We start from the raw sequence: 20270 nt of genomic DNA on the forward strand, positions 1-20270 counted from the left end.
CTTGAGATTAACATTATATGAGGGCATTGCAGGGCTCTCGACTAACTTTTTGCACTGGGTCCACTGGTGCCCCTGACATTTGTTTTTGGACCAAGCATTCGTTGCACCAATATTTTCAATTTTATCCCAGTTTTTCAAAAAAAATTTTTTTTAAACTTCTATTAAAAACATAATATGTATATCATATATATCATTCTTTGCTGTGGAGTGAAGAATAACTGACCAGAACTTTTTACTGCTACACCCACGGCTGCCAAGTTGTCGTATCTATGAACTGAAATTGAAAAACATGTGTGTCCATTTTCTAATTTGCGTGTGTGCATGTGTGGATCTCCTGCAGACATTGCCACTGTTGTGGGATACCTGGTGGTTAGCAGGCCTTTCTTAAACTTGTCCCACCCGCGACATCATCACAGCACACAGTCTGAGCTCCTGGAGGTCAGCGAGATCAATCACACTCCGACATCAGAAAAAATGCAATTCCACTGGCTTTTCCCTCATTGTATTTTGAATTGTTTTAGCTAACAGTGGGCAAATAAAATCATTATGTAAATTGTAAAAATAGTGCACCATACTTGTAAATGACTGACCATTTAGATTTGTAATCTCAGGAAGAAAATACAGTGTGGAATAATGATTTACTATGAAGAAAAATGGCAATACAATGTAGTCCATCGCTTGTAATACAATGGAAATTTGCTGGCCCCTCAAAACAGCTGTTAATAACTCAACAAAAGTGGGTTTACTCCAGAGAGAAACATCCGAATTGGGCCCAATTATAAATGTTTTCCCTATCTATATTTACCCTATTTGGTGCCATCTGACTGGTAAGTGTAACTGGGGAACATTTTAAAATTGGTGTAACCACTCACACGCTCTCATACAGGTCTGTGAAAGTTAAATTTGGCACTTTGTCGAAAATAACATTCTGCGTGTCTGAATAAAATAATTTTTGCTCCACATGATAATGGCCAAGGTGGCAATAGTATTGATTTTGTTGACGTTATATGCTTCAGAGAGAAAATGTTCACGTCACTTAATAATAATAAATAAATAAAATAAATGATATATATATATATATATATATATATATATATATATATATATATATATATATATATATATATATAGATGAAAACCATGATTGATCATCATCCAAATTTATTTGCACATGTATGTATATGCATGCACTCTTGGTATTCCAAAAGTATTAGAGACATTGTTCCCAAATTTAGGATTTTATAGATGTCATTAACACATTTCCCTATGAAGAAGCAATGGCTCCCATTCAATGGAAAGAAATCTCAATTCTGTTAAGAGGCAAGAGCTACAAACTGTCTATATTTTAGCAAAATGTCTTCTCTCTTGTGTTGTTCCATGAAAACATAGGAAAAAATATTTACAAAAATAGGGGTGTACTCATTTTTGTGAGATACTATCGCCTGCTTAAATTCTTCATCCACCCAGATCATCTTGAACACTGAATGACAAGACCTGAATCAAAAAATATTTTGTTCTGAAAAATGTTTAGTGTATGTGTTTTTAAAACTATGAGTCTTAAGGAATGTTTGGACATTTTTTCGGTAGGATTATTACCAGAGTGGCAGGATGCTCCTTCGGATGTCCCAGGCTCTTGGCAGGATTGTTCTCGCTGGTCGAGAAATGACTCGGCTTTCGGGGTAAGTATTTCATTGAAAAAATACTGAAAAAACAACAACAATCGGGTGGAATGAGCAGTGACTTCTCTGCTTTTCACGTGTTTTTCCCCTCATCATTATTCCTGAATAGGACTGCCACGAACAATTACAGTATTTTCCGCACTATAAGGCTTTGGAATATAAGGCACACCTTCAATGAATATTTAAAACAATTTTCACATATAGGGCCCACCGCATTACAAGGCGCATAGTACAGAAACCACAATATTGGCTGTGCTTGTGTTATGCATCCACTAGATGGAGCTACGCTAAAGGGAATACAATACAGCTTTATTTATATAGCGCTTTCACAACTGATGTAGCTGTAACATAGCGCTTTCAAGAAAAACAGAGTATTGATTCATGGAAGATGCATCCAGTTATAAGACGCACTGTCGTCTTTTTAGAAAATTGAATGGTTTGAGGTGTGCCTTATTGTGCAGTATTTTGCCAGTCGACTAGTCACCAAAAGTAGAGTCTTAGAGTAGAGTCGGTAGACTATAAGGGTGTGGAAAATAATCGATATTAATCGATACATCGATGCGCACGTCCGCGATCCGAGTGCATCGGCTCATTCACTGGGTACGACGCGATTGACGGGTGAAATCGCGATTCATCACGATGCATTGATGGGTATCGGTGAAATTGCGATTCATCACGATGCATTGATGGGTATCGGTAAAATCCGATTCAATCGCCGTTTTATTCATGTTAAACGTCACATATCTGCCCTTTCCTAGGCGCAATGAATGCACCATCATTGCTTTGCGTTTTGTGTTGAATACGGACGGTAGCCGTGCGTCACATACAGTCCAGTACACAACGAGCGAAACAGCTCGTGCACGTTTTGGAACCCAGGTATAAAATACCAGACAGGTCTGTGTTCACTTACAAACATATTCCCGATGTGTACAACAAAGTGAGAAGTGAGATTACTGTGTCGCTGAACAGTGCGCAAAGAGTTGCACTTACAGTGGATGGGTGGACATCTTGCGCTAGAGATTCATATACATATATATATATTATTATTATATTTCATATAAGACACTCAGTGAGAATAGTCTGTTTGTGTTTACACTATAGCAACAGCTGTGAGTCTCAGGTGCCAAATTGTTTACATTTTCTTTGCACAAAACCCAATTGTGAAAGGGCTTAAATAAGTTGTTTTACAAGTTCTACTCTTTATAAGGAATAAAGTGGTATCCTTTTTGTAATACCATACTGAATTCCATCTTTTTAAAAGCTTTTTTTCTTTGCTTATTTGCATCATGTTTAATTGCACAATATCGCAACAAATTGCATTGTATCGTATTGGATCGCATTGATTTGAACTTAATGTGTATCGAATCGTATCGCATCGTGACGACGGTGAAACGTATCGCATAGTATCGCCAGAAAATTCCATATATCGTTTAAGTATCGCATCGCTGGCAGTGGATCGTGATGTGTATCGAATCGTCCTCAGTGCTGAGATTCACATCCCTAGTAGACTAATATTCTCTGCTCAATTCAGTTCTTTCTGATTTCATTTGATTGTTGTCTTCTCCTCCACAGATTCACAACTCGTATCACTGAGCTGTTAAAAGTCTTGAATGATTTAAATTCTGGCAAATATGAACGCACCATGGTCTCCCAACAGAAGGGTGAATATGGTTTGTCGCAATCACTGTTTTCTTTTGCGTTGCAGCAGCTATTCTTGGTATGAAGTGACACAATGCTTGATGTAATTGTAAATAGGTTACACAGTTTTTCAACAAAAATCCTACACGTAGCTTACCTTCTGAGTAAGGTTACCAAATTGGACAAATACATCTCAATTAGACGTTGCATGACTTGAAATGAAAACATTTCATATTTTAGGCAAACAAATGATCCTGTCACACTGGATTTTATGAATCTATTTTCCTAAATGAAATAAATTACAAATGTTTAATCTTTTGAGAATGGGACCGTTTCAGTCATGTTACTGAATGACTCGTGTTTCCAATTTGTAAAATATCCCGCGGAAGCATTTTTATCTTTTATATATTTTGATATCTTTTTATCTGCTTTGCAAGATAATTCTGGTTCAAGACGGTCTATTTCCTCATTGATAATAAAACATATTTTATGTGTAAATAAGCTTTCGCCTGAATTCAGCTCGCAGTTGGTATAATTGTGGCCAGCCATGGTGCACTCTTGGACATATTAATCTTGTATTAAAAGTGGATGCGGGTGATCACTTACTTGACCACCCTTTTGTAGTTGTTCTTGTTAGAAAATCATGTTTTTAGTAATTCTGATGTTCAATGAATAATACCAACAAAAAAAAATCAGTGGACTGGCTCTGACTGATGGTGTATTTTACTTACAGAGACTGACGCAACAGAAAGTCTGACACTCGTGCCTGGAAAAGGTCAAATTATCAACACAGATAACATCATCAAGTAAGTGTGTGTGTGTGTGTGTGTGTGTATATGTGTGTGTATGTGTATGTGTGTATGTGTATGTGTATGTATATGTATATATATACACACACACACACACACACACAGATACACTTCTGTTTGGTAAAATATATATTTTTTTCTTTAACTGAAACCCTTTTTACTTTGCAGATTTGACCATACCCCTCTGGCAACACCAAATGGAGACATTCTAATCAGAGACCTCACATTTGAGGTAAAGTAATTCCTTTTACTGTGGATACATTTTTGCAAAATCGAAACTGAATTTTGCCTTTTGGAAAAGCCTTATTCAAGTGTACGATTATCTCAGTTTGACTTTCACTTTCATAATGATATGATAGATGTCTCCTTTTCAAGGGAGGTTTTTTTTTTTAAAAATACTAGAACTGAAATTAAATCATGAACGAAAACTAAAAGCGTGACAATAGTGTTGAGTATAATAAAAAACAAATTTTCTTGCCCGCTAAAGGTGAGTTCTGGCACCAATGTTCTTGTGTGCGGACCAAATGGTTGTGGCAAGAGCTCGCTGTTCAGAGTCCTTGGAGAAGTAAGTTTTTTTGTTTTCTATATGAAGGATTTTTTTTTCCATCTGCTGTTTATTTCATGTAGCATGCATTTCATCAGAGAAATGACTCACACGGTCCAACAGCTAAAAGGACGATTAGCACGATTGAACCTTTCAAGTAACTGTCGATGTGTTTTCTAGCTTTGGCCTCTGTTTGGGGGACAACTGACGAAACCAGAGAGAGGGAAGCTCTTTTATGTTCCACAGGTAACATATCCAAACTGGCGACAGTGCCAACACTGACAAATAAATGAAAAGGAAAAATGTGTTCAGTAACACCATTTTCTTCCCTCCCAGAGACCCTATATGACCCTCGGTTCTCTGAGGGACCAAGTGATTTACCCTGACACTATTGAAGAACAAAGGAGGAAAGGAATATCTGATCAGGTGAGACAAAGTCCACTTTGACATTAAAAGCCAAACTGTACTATGTTGGGCATGCACATGCAGAAGGGTTCGGGACAGGCTGGCCGCGACTGCTCAACCCGAGACAAAAGTGGGGCAGGAGAGGGAGAAGTGTAGTGCAATGCTCAACAGTTCTAATGGCCACTTGGAATTGGATTTGGAATACCATGTCCTCAGATTTATTATTACCATGATCGTATCTGCTGTTCATCTTCAGTTTATGAGACTGTCAATCCAGAGATATGTACACTATGTGGGTTAGAGGTAATATCGGGCGGCCCGACCCGACCTGAAATTTGGGTTGGAGTCGGGCCTAAAATGTCAATCATTGCTTCGGGTTCGGGTCGGGCCAGGCTTCTCTCTTGCTGACTTTTTTTTTCGTTGTTTCGAGGCCGTCAATAGTTTTGGCCATGAGAGACTGTGGTTCGCAAAAACACAGAAGTCGCCTCATCACAACACATACTGTACTAAATTCTTGCAATGACAATTCAAAGAACTCCTTCCTGTCTCTGTCCATTATCCACCCGTCATTGTTCTTCTTTGTCTCTCTGCTTCTCCCTCTTAAAGTGCCGCGCTAGATTCTTAAGGACGTACTGCTGCTGTGGTTTATGGCCCAATTTTTAACCCGTCAAATTGACGGATGGCCTTAAATTTTCCCCGTCAACTCGTAAAAAAAATCCGTCAATGATGGAAAATTGTTGGTTAATGTACCCTCTGCAGAAATGGAAATATAAAAGATGTAAATGTTTACACAGTCTTGTTTAACTTAGATTTTCTTACAAAAGACCAGCTTTAATTTGTTATCATAAATCACCCCTCCTGCTCCTCAGTCCTCACAAATAAGATATTGAAATTTCTTGTTTGCTTCGCACTTGGGCCTGCAAATGAAATCAATTGGTCGGGCTCGGGCCAGGTCGGGCTTTATTACCCGAGGGCCGGGTTGGGTCGGGCTGGATTTTTTTAGGCCCGATCTTACCTCTTATGTGGGTCTCTGTCTCTCTCTGTATTTAAAATAAAACTTTTTAAAAAATGCATGAAAATTTTGCATTAAAAAAATGCATTGTAAAAATACTGAAATATGGGGCTAATGATAAATCAAACTGTGATTTTTGTTTATCGTCGCACCCCTAATACAATGTGTGCGTGTGTGTGTATTGATGAGGCTAAAAACAAACTGCTATGCTTGTATAGTTTGAGTGTGTAGCCAGCATGCCTTAAGGGCATTTATTTGTAAATAGTTAATGAATAATAATAGTCAATAATTACGGGTTTGTTGTTTTTCATTATTTCTCAATGCAGTAATATTTGTTACTCATATTCACCCACCACCTTATTTATTAATTTTCATTGACTCTTAGATTTAATTTTGCACCATAGGATTGTGATTTACAGTGACGATGTGTCTTGAGTCAGTTCCCTGTGTAGTTGTTCAATTTGCCACTTGGAGGCAGCGGTGCAACCATAAGACTGACAGGTGAAAGCTTTCAACTCATTAAATCAAGCTGGATTTGACGTATTGCATATTGCTTGCTGCAGATGACAAATGATGAATAGCACGATAAACATTCAATCAACAAATTTTCCATTCGTTTGAAACAGTTTTATTCAACAGTGCACCAGATGTAGAATAATATAAAATAACCCTGTAAACTATTAAGAAATGGACCAATCCCTTAGAAGGGTAGCGCACCCCACGATTTGAGGACTGCTCTCGTGTGAAGGCTCCCGCCAACCGTTGGAAATTTTTGGTGTTTCTTGAGTTCTGTCTAACAGGGAATACAATGGCGTCTTTGTAATCGGATTACTTTTGTTCCCCATGACTCCAGGTATTAAAGGAGTACTTGGACAATGTTCAACTGGGTCACATTTTAAACAGAGAGGGCAGTTGGGACTCAGTGCAGGACTGGATGGATGTTTTGAGTGGAGGAGAAAAGCAGAGGATGGCTGTAAGTATTCATCTCTCCTGTGTTTTATAACGGTCACTTTATAAAACAACCACAAGTACCTTCAATAAGTATTTAATCACATGTACACTGTTCATCAAGATTTGAGAAGAACATGTAAACTTTACTCTCTTGCTCTCGCTCTCCCCGCCCCGCACGTATCAAACGCAACCTCATGATAAGATACTAATCAAAGATTCAACGGCTGACAAAACATTGATTGATCAGAGAGTCAACAGCTTGACGAGACGCAAGGGAATGTGCTGGCCGAGGCTGCGAAAATGCGCAGCCAATCAGCTCACGGGATAAATCCACTCGTGCTGTCATTGGTCAACCTCGCGCTGGAAACCAATCATGCGTGCAGCCATGTACAAAACCTCTGAGTTATTCAGAATTTTTTTCTGAATACAGTATTTTGGGAAAAATAAAATGCGATGTAGTGAAGCGAGATACAGTGAGGGATCACTGCATTATCTTTAAAACCTTCTACAAATATTCACATTGAAATCTGTAATGTTGCGTTGCATTCCTTTTTTTCTCTTGTCTTTGCAGATGGCCCGACTGTTCTACCACAAACCCCAATTTGCTATTCTGGACGAGTGCACCAGTGCTGTGAGTGTTGATGTGGAAGACTACATCTACAGTCATTGCAGAATGGTATGATGTCCTTCTATTGCAAACCTCTAATTAATGGAGACTCCGAGATAGTAAGGAAGCATGGATAACTCACTCAACAGTCAGTGGATAAAAAAAAAATGGACTCATTTTTGAAAGTATTTCATGTTAAAACCGTGACCAAAATGGGATTTTTTTTTTCACTTGCAAACTTAATGGGTAACACAGAAAAACATCAAATTACCGTAAATTTCGGATTACAAGCCGCTACTTTTTTTCCACACTTGCAACACTGCGGCATGTTATATGAAGCGGCTTTTTAATGATTTTTTTCCATCGCGGGAAAAACAGGGACCAATAAAATGAACGAGTAGTTCACTGAGGTCCAATGAGAATGTATGACTAATCACAACTTCTGCTCTTTTCGCCGTTGCGGGGAAAATTCTGTTACCCGGCAACAGTCGACCAATAAAATGAATGAGTAGTACACAGGGGTCCAATGAAATTGTATGATTACCGGTAATCATAACTTCCTTATTTAACTTACTTGTCTTTCTTCTAACCCCGATCAACATGGAGAATACCAGACGAAAAGCATATGATGCAGCTTTTAAACTAAAAGCGATCACTCTGGCAGTTAACTCATTCACTTCCAAAGACATTTTTAAACGTCTTTTCAAACTTGGTCTAGAATTGGCTGGTACTGAATGAGTTAAAGAAGGAAATCGAGCTGCTGCCCGTAATCTTGGCATAGACGAGTCAATGGTGCGAAGGTGGAGGCTCCGGCAAGAAGAACTGAGCTAGTGTAAAAAGACCCATGCACATTTGATTTGCCCCTCACTCTGACTGGAAATAAAAAAGGTGACTCCTCCGTCATACTGAAAACAAGCGGCCATGAGAGAACACATTTTACCTGTGTTTTGAGCTGCGCAGTATATGGCCTAAAGCTGCCACCAATGATAATTTTTAAGCGGCTGACTATAGAAATAACTTTATATATCTTTTCCCATTTATATGATTTGCATTATTCTATTTAAAGCCTAGTGGGCTGCAGTATTTCTCCTCATAATTACGCAAATGCGCATCAAGATCTTTCTTTGTCTGGCCTCTTATTAGGTGTTTCAGGAGACTCCGAGATAGTAAGGAAGCATGGATAACTCACTCAACAGTCAGTGGATAAAAAAAAAATGGACTCATTTTTGAAAGTATTTCATGTTAAAACCGTGACCAAAATGGGATTTTTTTTTTCACTTGCAAACTTAATGGGTAACACAGAAAAACATCAAATTACCGTAAATTTCGGATTACAAGCCGCTACTTTTTTTCCACACTTGCAACACTGCGGCATGTTATATGAAGCGGCTTTTTAATGATTTTTTTCCATCGCGGGAAAAACAGGGACCAATAAAATGAACGAGTAGTTCACTGAGGTCCAATGAGAATGTATGACTAATCACAACTTCTGCTCTTTTCGCCGTTGCGGGGAAAATTCTGTTACCCGGCAACAGTCGACCAATAAAATGAATGAGTAGTACACAGGGGTCCAATGAAATTGTATGATTACCGGTAATCATAACTTCCTTATTTAACTTACTTGTCTTTCTTCTAACCCCGATCAACATGGAGAATACCAGACGAAAAGCATATGATGCAGCTTTTAAACTAAAAGCGATCACTCTGGCAGTTAACTCATTCACTTCCAAAGACATTTTTAAACGTCTTTTCAAACTTGGTCTAGAATTGGCTGGTACTGAATGAGTTAAAGAAGGAAATCGAGCTGCTGCCCGTAATCTTGGCATAGACGAGTCAATGGTGCGAAGGTGGAGGCTCCGGCAAGAAGAACTGAGCTAGTGTAAAAAGACCCATGCACATTTGATTTGCCCCTCACTCTGACTGGAAATAAAAAAGGTGACTCCTCCGTCATACTGAAAACAAGCGGCCATGAGAGAACACATTTTACCTGTGTTTTGAGCTGCGCAGTATATGGCCTAAAGCTGCCACCAATGATAATTTTTAAGCGGCTGACTATAGAAATAACTTTATATATCTTTTCCCATTTATATGATTTGCATTATTCTATTTAAAGCCTAGTGGGCTGCAGTATTTCTCCTCATAATTACGCAAATGCGCATCAAGATCTTTCTTTGTCTGGCCTCTTATTAGGTGTTTCAGGAGACTCCGAGATAGTAAGGAAGCATGGATAACTCACTCAACAGTCAGTGGATAAAAAAAAAATGGACTCATTTTTGAAAGTATTTCATGTTAAAACCGTGACCAAAATGGGATTTTTTTTTTCACTTGCAAACTTAATGGGTAACACAGAAAAACATCAAATTACCGTAAATTTCGGATTACAAGCCGCTACTTTTTTTCCACACTTGCAACACTGCGGCATGTTATATGAAGCGGCTTTTTAATGATTTTTTTCCATCGCGGGAAAAACAGGGACCAATAAAATGAACGAGTAGTTCACTGAGGTCCAATGAGAATGTATGACTAATCACAACTTCTGCTCTTTTCGCCGTTGCGGGGAAAATTCTGTTACCCGGCAACAGTCGACCAATAAAATGAATGAGTAGTACACAGGGGTCCAATGAAATTGTATGATTACCGGTAATCATAACTTCCTTATTTAACTTACTTGTCTTTCTTCTAACCCCGATCAACATGGAGAATACCAGACGAAAAGCATATGATGCAGCTTTTAAACTAAAAGCGATCACTCTGGCAGTTAACTCATTCACTTCCAAAGACATTTTTAAACGTCTTTTCAAACTTGGTCTAGAATTGGCTGGTACTGAATGAGTTAAAGAAGGAAATCGAGCTGCTGCCCGTAATCTTGGCATAGACGAGTCAATGGTGCGAAGGTGGAGGCTCCGGCAAGAAGAACTGAGCTAGTGTAAAAAGACCCATGCACATTTGATTTGCCCCTCACTCTGACTGGAAATAAAAAAGGTGACTCCTCCGTCATACTGAAAACAAGCGGCCATGAGAGAACACATTTTACCTGTGTTTTGAGCTGCGCAGTATATGGCCTAAAGCTGCCACCAATGATAATTTTTAAGCGGCTGACTATAGAAATAACTTTATATATCTTTTCCCATTTATATGATTTGCATTATTCTATTTAAAGCCTAGTGGGCTGCAGTATTTCTCCTCATAATTACGCAAATGCGCATCAAGATCTTTCTTTGTCTGGCCTCTTATTAGGTGTTTCAGCGTAATTTCCTTGTGCAAATGCATTCATCATGCTCATAAAAATATGGGGATTATTTTAACCTTAAGAAATCGTTGCGTTTTTTTCTGCGGGGGACCGCGTCCGCGGCCTCACCCGGAGGGGCTCCAGGCGGCAGGGACGCGGAAGCAAACCCCCGCCTACACATTGGCCAGCGGTTTATAAGATGGTGGAGTGCATATGATGATAAATTGATTTTTCTTCATAAATCTGAGCATGCGGCTCTTAATCAGGTGAGGTCTGTCGCCCGGAATTTACGGTACTGTAATTTAAAGAGAATAAAACACTCACATATTGTTTGTACCCTGAAACTAGCCCTTTCAAATGTAGTACTCAAGCATTTGCTGTTTTTTGCTGTCGGGGTGGGGTAGACAAAAAAAACAAAAAAATTCTTCGATAAGTCAGCCGACAGAATATGATAAACAGCCGCCATATCTTTAACAATTTCCCACACCGATTGTTTTCACAGCATATCCAAATGTGAATTGTAGTCAAACTACCAATGAACGTTTCACAGCTGACTGCTCTCCCAACGACCCACACGGTTGCTGAAGGCTCAAGTTTGGTTTAACGACCATCAATCAGTCAGATTGTGGTATGGTATCCATGGCATCAAAAATGGAAATATTATCTGTATAATGACTTTATACAAAACATAAATTGGATTTCAGTATCACACATCTTCCCGATGAGATCGCGTGGCGGGGTGTTGTTGTTTTGTGAGTGTGAATTGATAAGTGGCGTAGTGTCAGTTAGGGGATCTATTTCTTTATTGAACACAACCACAACAGATTGCATTATTGGACGCAGGCAAGGCTAAAATGTAAGCTAGCTGAAACAATAGCGTAGGATACATGCACGCTGGTGTGTTTTCTTTTTTCTTCTAAATTTGCAGACACAATCGAGTTCCTTCCGCTCTTCCGTCTCGTTGTTGTGCAGCATTGTTTCAGAAATATCTCATTGTTGGCATGACATGAAAGAATAATTTGTTTAAAAAAAATTCCTTTCGGCGCCCCCTCAAAGCATACATTAAAATTCAACTTGCAACTTTCACAGATGGTTTTGTCAAGGCTTACCCTGAAAACCCTTTAATGGGTTTTGCACAGCCGATGGCCAACACCAAAGGTTAGGTTGATAAAATCCGAAGTTGTTCCAAGGATATTGTGGAAATTGTAGCAACGCGAAGAAAGCGACAATTTCTCACGTTCGCACTCAGAGTGTGTCATTTTTTTATTAGCACAAACAGCAGCAAAACTTCCCGCGCCAACCAAGACCCGCCGAAAGTCGGTTTCCATAGAAACCAGCAGATAAACATGGCGGTCCTTAAAGGGACTGCAATTATTTCTACCCTGTTACCAAATCGTGAACTCTCTGACAGGCATATGCAACATTGCATTCACACGTTTGCAGTTGGTGGTGAAGTATATATATAGAAGTCACTACACACGTCCCCCCAGAATTCAACCCAACAAAAACAGACACTCTAAAGTTCAAGTCGCGGGGGGCGAATCCGGCAGCCGTTATGGTGGTGAAGTATATATATAGAAGTCACTACACACGTCCCCCCAGAATTCAACCCAACAAAAACAGACACTCTAAAGTTCAAGTCGCGGGGGGCGAATCCGGCAGCCGTAACGGCTATGCCGTACGGGGAAGAGAGGAAGCGCATCCGCAGGGGGCGGTCGCGGAGGAACAGGAGAAACCGAAGACGGGGAAGTCACGGGGAAAGGGTCAGAGGGGAGAAGGCCAGGAGACAAGCTTCCGGTAGGAGGACGACCTCGCCTCGGCGGGCGAGCCACTTCAACCGGCCCGGCCAAGTCCAAGTGAGCCGGCTTAAGGCGGTCCACCGAGACCCGCTCGGGTTTACCCCCCATGTCAATGACAAAATGTTTCTGTCCCGCCTCCAAAACTCGGAAGGGGCCCTCATAAGGAAGGCAAGGGCCCTCTGTGCCCATCAACGTGAATGAACACATAACCAGCTGACAGGAGGTCCTTGGGCATGTGAGAACCTGGTACACCGTGGCAAGAAGTGGGCAGCGGGGCAAAGAGCCTGGCATTGTCCAAGTGGGTGGAGCGTTGTGTCGTGGCCGACCAAGGAGTCGAAGCAGTCGGCACAAAATCTCCAGGCACCCGCAGAGGCTGGCCATAAACCAGCTCCGCAGAGGAAGACCGGAGATCCTCCTTAGGCGCCGTCCTGATGCCCACCATGACCCACGGGAGTCTGTCAATCCAGTTGCCATCCTTTAAAGTGGCACCTTCATCGACCGGTGGAAACGTTCGCAAAGGCCGTTGCCCTGCGGGTGATACGCTGTGGTGCGGTGCAACTTCACTCCTAAGCCGTCTGCCACTGCAGTCCAAAGCTCAGAAGTGAACTGCACGCCGCGATCCGAGGAAATATCAGAAGGGGTGCCAAAACGGGATATCCAGGTGCCAATAAACGCTCGTGCCACGTCGACTGATGTAATGGACGAGAGCGGGGCGACCTCCGCCCAACGTGTGGTGCGGTCGACCATAGTTAACAGGTGAGTGCACCCTCGAGAAGGGGGCAGGGGGCCAACCAGGTCGTCGTTGACATGGTCGAAACGTCGCTCAGGCACGTGAAAGTGTTCCAAAGGGGCCTTGGTGTGGCGGTGCACCTTGGCCCGCTGGCACTCCACGCAGGCACGAGCCCAATCTCTGACATCCTTCCTCAGGCTGTGCCACACGAACTTGGCTGCCACCAGTCTTTGAGAGGCCTTGGTCCCTGGTTGAGAGAGTCCATGGACAGCATCGAAAACCGGCCGCAGCTGCCAAAAACCATGTCCCTCAGCTGCAAACCTGTAGTGGACGACCGGCACTGCTGCACTGTGGTGTCGGAAACCTGGTCCTTCGCCATACTGCAGTAGTCGGGACCCAGGTGGACCGCTCCAGCTATGGCTCTGGAGAGGCAGTCAGCAACACAGTTGTCTTTCTCCGCCACGTGTTGAATGTCTGTAGTAAATTCGGAGACATAGGACAGCTGGCGTTGCTGTCGGGCGGACCATGGTTCTGCTGCCTTGGACATGGCGAAGGTCAACGGTTTGTGGTCGACGTAAACTGTAAACCGGCGGCCTTCCAGCATGTGTCGAAAATGGCAGATGGCGAGGTACATCCCAAGCAGTTCACGGTTGAAAGTACTGTACTTTCGCTCAGGGGGGCGTAACTGCCTACTGAAAAAAGCGAGAGGCTGCCAGGTACCGTCCATCCATTGTTCAAACACCGCCCCCACCGCGTAGTCCGAAGCATCCGTGGTCAGTGCCACAGGGGCACAAAAGGAGGGATGTGCCAGCATCGTAGCCCGTGCCAAAGCTCCTTCGGTGTCCATAAAAGCCCTGACCCTGCTTTCAGTCCAGTCAACAATGTGTTTGGGCTTCTTGCCTTTAAGGGCCTCATGTAGAAGCCGCATAGTTCGAGCCGCTCCCGGGATGAAACGATGATAGAAGTTCACCATGCCAAGAAATTCCTGCAGGGACTTCACGGTGACTGGGCGTGGGAACGCTGCGACGGCCTCCACCTTGGACGGGAGAGGAACTGCGCCTGCCTCCGTGACCCTGTGCCCCAAGAAGTCCATGGTGGAGAGGCCAAACTGGCACTTCGCAGGGTTGATGATAAGTCCGTGTTGACTGAGCCGGTGAAAAAGGGTTCGGAGGTGTGCCACGTGGTCTGACGTGGAAGAACTTGCTCCCAGGATGTCGTCAAGGTACACGAAAACAAAAGGACGCTCCAGCAGCACAGAGTCCATCAGGCGTTGGAAGGTCTGAGCAGCGTTCTTAAGCCCAAACGGCATGCGTAGAAACTCGAACAATCCAAAAGGTGTGATCACTGCCATTTTAGGGATGTCGGGGGGGTGAACGGGAACCTGATGGTAGCCCCTCACGAGGTCGACCTTGGAGAAAAGAAATCCTGGATGTGCGGTACAGGGTAGCGGTCGGGCGTAGTAGCGTCGTTGAGCCGTCGATAATCTCCACAAGGGCGGCAGCCGCCGCCTGGTTTAGGGACCATGTGGAGAGGAGAGGCCCAAGGGCTGTTAGAGCGGCGGACAATTCCCAGGCGCTCCATGTTGTCGAACTCCGTCTTGGCCACAGCCAGCAGGTCCAGGCGCCGCGCTCGGGCGTAGACCGGTGGGCCCGTGGTGGCGATTTGGTGGTCCACCCCGTGCCTGGCAGCCGCCGAAGTGAAGGTGGGCTGTGTGAGTGCAGGGAATTCGGCAAGCAGGCGGTGGAAAACGTCCGTGAGGGGGACTATGCTGGAGAGGCGGATAACATCGGGCGGTCCGAGTGTGCACGCGTAAGAACAGAAAGCGGCAGCGTCTATTAAGCGTTGGTTTTTCACATCCACCAAAAGTCCATGAGCGCACAAAAAATCCGCCCCCAAAAGAGGTACATCGACACGCGCTGTAACAAAGTTCCAACAAAAGCGCTGCCCACCAAAGCACAGTTCCACGAACCTCAAGCCGTAGGTGCGAATGGGGCTCCCATTCGCAGCTGCCAAAGGAGGGCCGTGGCTGTCAGCTACCATGTCGATCTGCGATGCAGGCAAAATGCTGCGCTGTGCCCCTGTGTCGCAGAGGAAACGCCGTCCAGAGATAGAGTCGCAGATGAAAAGCAGCCCGCCAACGTTGCAGACGCTCATGGCCACGAATGAGCGCCGGCCGCGGCGTTTCCCGGCCCGCCGAACGAGCACGGCGAGCGGCACCTCTTAGCCTTCGGTCCGAACTTGGCGTGGTAAAAACATAAACCAGTAGCGTGCCGCGGGTGAGGGACAGCTGCCGCGACGAGTGTGTAATTATCGGAGGCACTAGCGGCAGTCACGGGGGGGAGAGCCGCTGCACAGTGTTGCCGGCCGGCCAGGAAAAATTTATCAGCCTCCGCAGCGAGCTCTCTACAGTCAGTGATAGCGGTGTTAGCCAAAGCTGCCCTCACCTGGGTGGGTAACTGGCGCAGAAAAAGGTAAAGAAAAAGAAAGTCCGGTTTGTGCTCGCCTAGCAGCTCGAGCATACGATCCATTAACTCGGAGGGCTTGCCGTCCCCCAGGCCGTGGAGAGAAAAAAGTTTGTCGGCCCGTTCAGCGTCGGAAAGTTCAAAGGTTTTCAATAAGTGAGCCTTCAGCGCATCATATCGCCCTTCTGTCGGAGGAGATTGGAGGAAACTCACAACCCTGGACGCCGTCGAACTGCCCAGCGCGGAAACAACGTAGTCGTATCTCGTAGTATCCGCAGTGGGCCCCAGTCTGAGCGAACCAAGCAGACGCAGATGATTCCCAAAACTCTGGGAGCTTGAGCGAAACAGCGTTCACGGACATCTTCGCGGTCTGGAATCGTCCAGCAAAAAACGTCGAGGGTCACCAGTGTGGAAATTGTAGCAACGCGAAGAAAGCGACAATTTCTCACGTTCGCACTCAGAGAGAGAGTGTCATTTTTTTATTAGCACAAACAGCAGCAAAACTTCCCGCGCCAACCGAGACCCGCCGAAAGTCGGTTTCCGTAGAAACCAGCAGATAAACATGGCGGTCCTTAAAGGGACTGCAATTATTTCTACCCCGTTACCAAATCGTGACACGCATATGCAACATTGCATTCACACGTTTGCAGTTGGTGGTGAAGTATATATATAGAAGTCACTACAATATGCTGTATTAATTTTAACATGTTCATGGAAATTTTACTGCTTTTATTCTGCGCAGTACATTTCTCACTGATCAATAAATGTGTATTTGAATAGTCAGAGCGAAAACTAAACGGGTGAATTTTATTTTGGAATTTTATCAAAAATGTAAATGTGATCTAGTTTGAACAGCTTTTACTTTATTAACTCGGTAACTAGTCCTGTCTTGTCTTTCTTTTGTAGGTGGGCATTACTTTGTTCACAGTGTCTCACAGGAAGTCTCTTTGGAAGCATCACGAGGTAAGAATTGAGATGAACATTGGAACACAACGCAACGTGATTAATGGAACATGAGAAACAGCCCCAAAAACATTTGATCAATCATTAAAAAAAAAAAAAAATACAATAATACATATTTTTGAGAATATGTAGTGCATTCTGAAGAAGTGCCAAACATCTCAAGCATTTAACTTACCGTATTTTCACGACTATAAGGCGCCATTAAAAGTCTAAAATTTTCTCCAAAATGGACAGGACGCCTTATAATGCGGAGCGTCTTTTGTATGAGCTGAGTTCCAAAACCTGGCTGAGAGCCGACGATATAGAGATATAGAGAAAAGGCTGAAGTGATTGATGACAGGCATGCGGCGAAGAGGTCAGCCAATCAGTGAAGGGCGTCCGTGTATATATATAAATATATGGAGAGAGAGAGAGAGAAAAGGTGTACGTGAGTGACGACAGGCATGCGGCGAAGAGGTCGGCCAATCAGTGAAGGGTGTCCGTGTATATATATAAATATATGGGGAGAGAGGTGGACGTGAGTGAGTACAGGAAATTCAGGGGAGAACTCCGCCATTGAGTGATGGGTGGGCGTGTAAGTGGACGCTAAAGGCATGCCTCTAGCAGGTACCAGCACCTGTATAAAGTGTGAGTATGTGCATTATTGCAAAACAACTTCGGTTTTGGTTTCCAAGAACCCCCGAAAATGAATTCCACTAGAGACACGCCTACGAAGCTCAATTCAACCTCCAAGGCATCGGTTATGCAGAGAAACCTGGGAATCGAGCAGCCGCCAGAGAATTTAAGGTCAACGAATCCATGGTTCGCAAATGGAGGAAGAAGGAGGACGAGCTTTGCCAAGTCAAAAAGACGAAGCTGAGTTTCCGTGGAAAGAAGGCGAGGTGGTCCGAGTTGGAAGACCAACTGGAGCGGTGGATTCTTGATCAAAGAGCAGCCGGCAGAAGCGTCTCCACGGTCACCATTCGACCAAGGGCGAAAACGCTAGCCGAAGAATTGAAAATTGAACATTTTCAAGGAGGTCCGTCTTGGTGCTTTCGCTTTATGAAACGTCACCATCTATCCGTGAGAGTGAAGACGACCGTGGCTCAGCAACTTCCAGCGGACTACAAAGAAAAGCTGGCTGTTTTCCGCACCTACTGCAGTTAGAAGATTGTCGACAAATGCATCCAGCCTAACCACATAACCAACATGGATGAGGTCCCGCTGACTTTCGACATCCCGGTGAACCACACTGTGGAGAAGAAGGGGACTAGCACGGTTGCTATACGCACTGGAGCGTTTCGCAGCCGAGTGTGAAGCGGTTGGGATGAAAATCGGCACCTCCAAATCTGAAACCATGGTCCTCAGTCGGAAAAGGGTGGAGTGCCCCCTCCGAGTCGGGGAAGAGATCTTGCCCCAAGTGGAGGAGTTCAAGTATCTTGGGGTCTTGTTCACGAGTGGGGGCGGGAGGGAGCGGGAGATCGACAGGCGGATCGGTGCAGCGTCTGCTGTGATGCGGACGTTGTATTTGTCTGTCGTGGTAAAGAAGGAGCTGAGCCAAAGGGTGAAGCTCTCAATTTACCGGTCGATCTACATCCCAACCCTCATACCGAAAGAACGAGATCCCCGGATACAAGCGGCCGAAATGAGTTTTCTCCGCAGGGTGTCCGGGCTCTCCCATAGAGATAAGGTGAGAAGCTCGGTCATCCGGGAGGGGCTCGGAGTCGAGCCGCTTCTCCTCCACATCGAGAGGACCCAGATGAGGTGGCTTGGGCATCTGATTCGGATGCCTCCTGAGCGCCTCCCTGGTGAGGTGTTCCGGGCATGTCCCACCGGGAGGAGACCCCGAGGAAGACCCAGGACATGCTGGAGAGACTATGTCACCCAGCTGGCCTGGGAACGTCTCGGGATCCCCCGGGGAGAGCTGGAAGAAGTAGCTAGGGAGAGGGAAGTTTGGGCTTCCTTCTAAAGCTGTTGCCCCCGCGACCTGGCCCCAGATAAGCGGTAGATGATGGATGGATGGATGGATCTTGAAGATTAGCAAAGTTTAACGGTGCTGATATCAGGTGACCAAATAGTTTAACTGTGTCGGTTCTAAGTCTTATGGAGTGTGATAATAGGTGAGGTGCAAAGAAAAATGGAGTTGGGATATTCCTGGGCTGTGAATGAAAATACGTCCTTTCAAAATTCGACAGGAAATCATGTATGAAACCCTTTTCAAGATTTCTTCCGGATGATGCTGTTGTGACAAATGAATGAATTTGCTTCCACCTTTCACCCTTTTTCTGTGAAGTATTACCTGCACATGGATGGCCGAGGAAACTACGACTTCAAACCCATCACAGAAGAAACTGTGGAGTATGGTTCTTGACCGGTGACTCCTCACTGAAATGCACTTGTCTACTAATCCAGTCCAAAATTTGCACAGAAAACGGTGCCTATCACTGATATGCGGTAATGGTGTAATAACTTTTTGGTTAGTTTTTTTTTTTATTAATTTGGACCTGTTCATTTGTTCATATGATTTAAGGAAAAATATCTGAATTGCGAACTTGAATGTTTTACGCGTGTAAAAATGATTAGAGATGATGACATCACTACATAATAGGGTCATGAAGCCTACTAACCACAATTGGCGTAAATTGTCCTGTTCCATTGTGAACAGTGTCCAGGACAGTGTATAAGACCCTATTTATACTGTTTTTATTTCAGAGGAAGATCATTTCCTCGTAAACTATTTCAGCATTTTCTGCCGATATTGTCTGGCACACCCAAAAATGACCCTTCATGTGTTTTTTTTTTCAAAATCTAAATTGTTTGAAGGTTAACAGCTGTTTGATCCTTTAATGGCATTTTGGTTGACGAGCTGTGTCCACGCTGGCCAAACAAATCCTGAGTCAGCTGAGATGTCAAAGCAAAGAGTCACGTAATTAAATATCGGTACGTCAGGCAAGAGGTTATGTCAATGTGCTGTTGGTTGTTGTCAGCACTCTGTGGTGCAAGGTAATCGTTTCATCGGACCGATGACTTAACGGCACTTTCCCGTGACCGTTTTTTCTATTTGGATTAGAACGATAACCTCTGCAATGTAGGATCATTTAGAACTGACTATCTCTTGCTCCGTTGATTTTGACTTCTCTTAAAATTTACAGTGATATCAATCTGAAGTTTGTTGAGGGTTGGAGGGGGGGGTGCTATCGGTAATCTCATAAATTATGAAATGTATCTATAATTGGCTCATAGGTGCACAAGATTGTCTTCCAATGAATCTCTGTATAAAATATCGAAATAAACGATGCACACAATTGAACTTGACACCACTGTATTTTTGTGGGGCTAAAACATGGGAAATATACAATATTGCAGACCACCGGGTATAACAACTATGCAAAGCCAAAGCCATTTCTCAACAACAGCCAGAAACGCCGCTGGCTTCTCCTGCCCGAGCTCATCTAAAATGGAC

The 20270-nt window shown here is 43.8% G+C and overlaps 2 protein-coding genes and 1 long non-coding RNA gene across 5 annotated transcripts in view; 1 reads left to right on the forward strand and 2 right to left on the reverse strand.

Annotated features, from left to right (window-relative positions):
- Positions 1-20117, forward strand: part of abcd3a (ATP-binding cassette, sub-family D (ALD), member 3a) — a 43853-nt gene extending 23736 nt beyond the window's left edge. For 2 of the 3 annotated variants that reach the window (XM_052054266.1, XM_052054265.1), the window contains exons 12-23: positions 341-438; positions 1588-1679; positions 3252-3349; positions 4051-4123; positions 4295-4358; positions 4614-4691; positions 4851-4916; positions 5007-5096; positions 6941-7060; positions 7610-7714; positions 16772-16828; positions 19101-20117. In XM_052054266.1, coding sequence (XP_051910226.1) covers positions 341-438; positions 1588-1679; positions 3252-3349; positions 4051-4123; positions 4295-4358; positions 4614-4691; positions 4851-4916; positions 5007-5096; positions 6941-7060; positions 7610-7714; positions 16772-16828; positions 19101-19178 — 1019 coding nt within the window. In that variant the 3' untranslated portion in view covers positions 19179-20117. The remainder of the gene's footprint in view (positions 1-340; positions 439-1587; positions 1680-3251; positions 3350-4050; positions 4124-4294; positions 4359-4613; positions 4692-4850; positions 4917-5006; positions 5097-6940; positions 7061-7609; positions 7715-16771; positions 16829-19100) is intronic. The other variant, XM_052054267.1, reaches the window with a different exon arrangement.
- LOC127593079 (tissue factor-like) overlaps positions 1-20270 on the reverse strand; it is a 67767-nt gene that overhangs the window by 14169 nt on the left and 33328 nt on the right. The gene's annotated exons all lie outside the window — the stretch shown is intronic.
- Positions 6990-7663, reverse strand: LOC127593110 (uncharacterized). Its single transcript, XR_007960327.1, has 2 exons — positions 7548-7663; positions 6990-7198 (listed from the first exon to the last, which is right to left on the reverse strand). It is a non-coding gene; the product is annotated as an uncharacterized LOC127593110 (long non-coding RNA).

The sequence above is a fragment of the Hippocampus zosterae genome, chromosome 20, assembly GCF_025434085.1.
Source record: "Hippocampus zosterae strain Florida chromosome 20, ASM2543408v3, whole genome shotgun sequence".
NCBI lineage: Eukaryota > Metazoa > Chordata > Actinopteri > Syngnathiformes > Syngnathidae > Hippocampus > Hippocampus zosterae.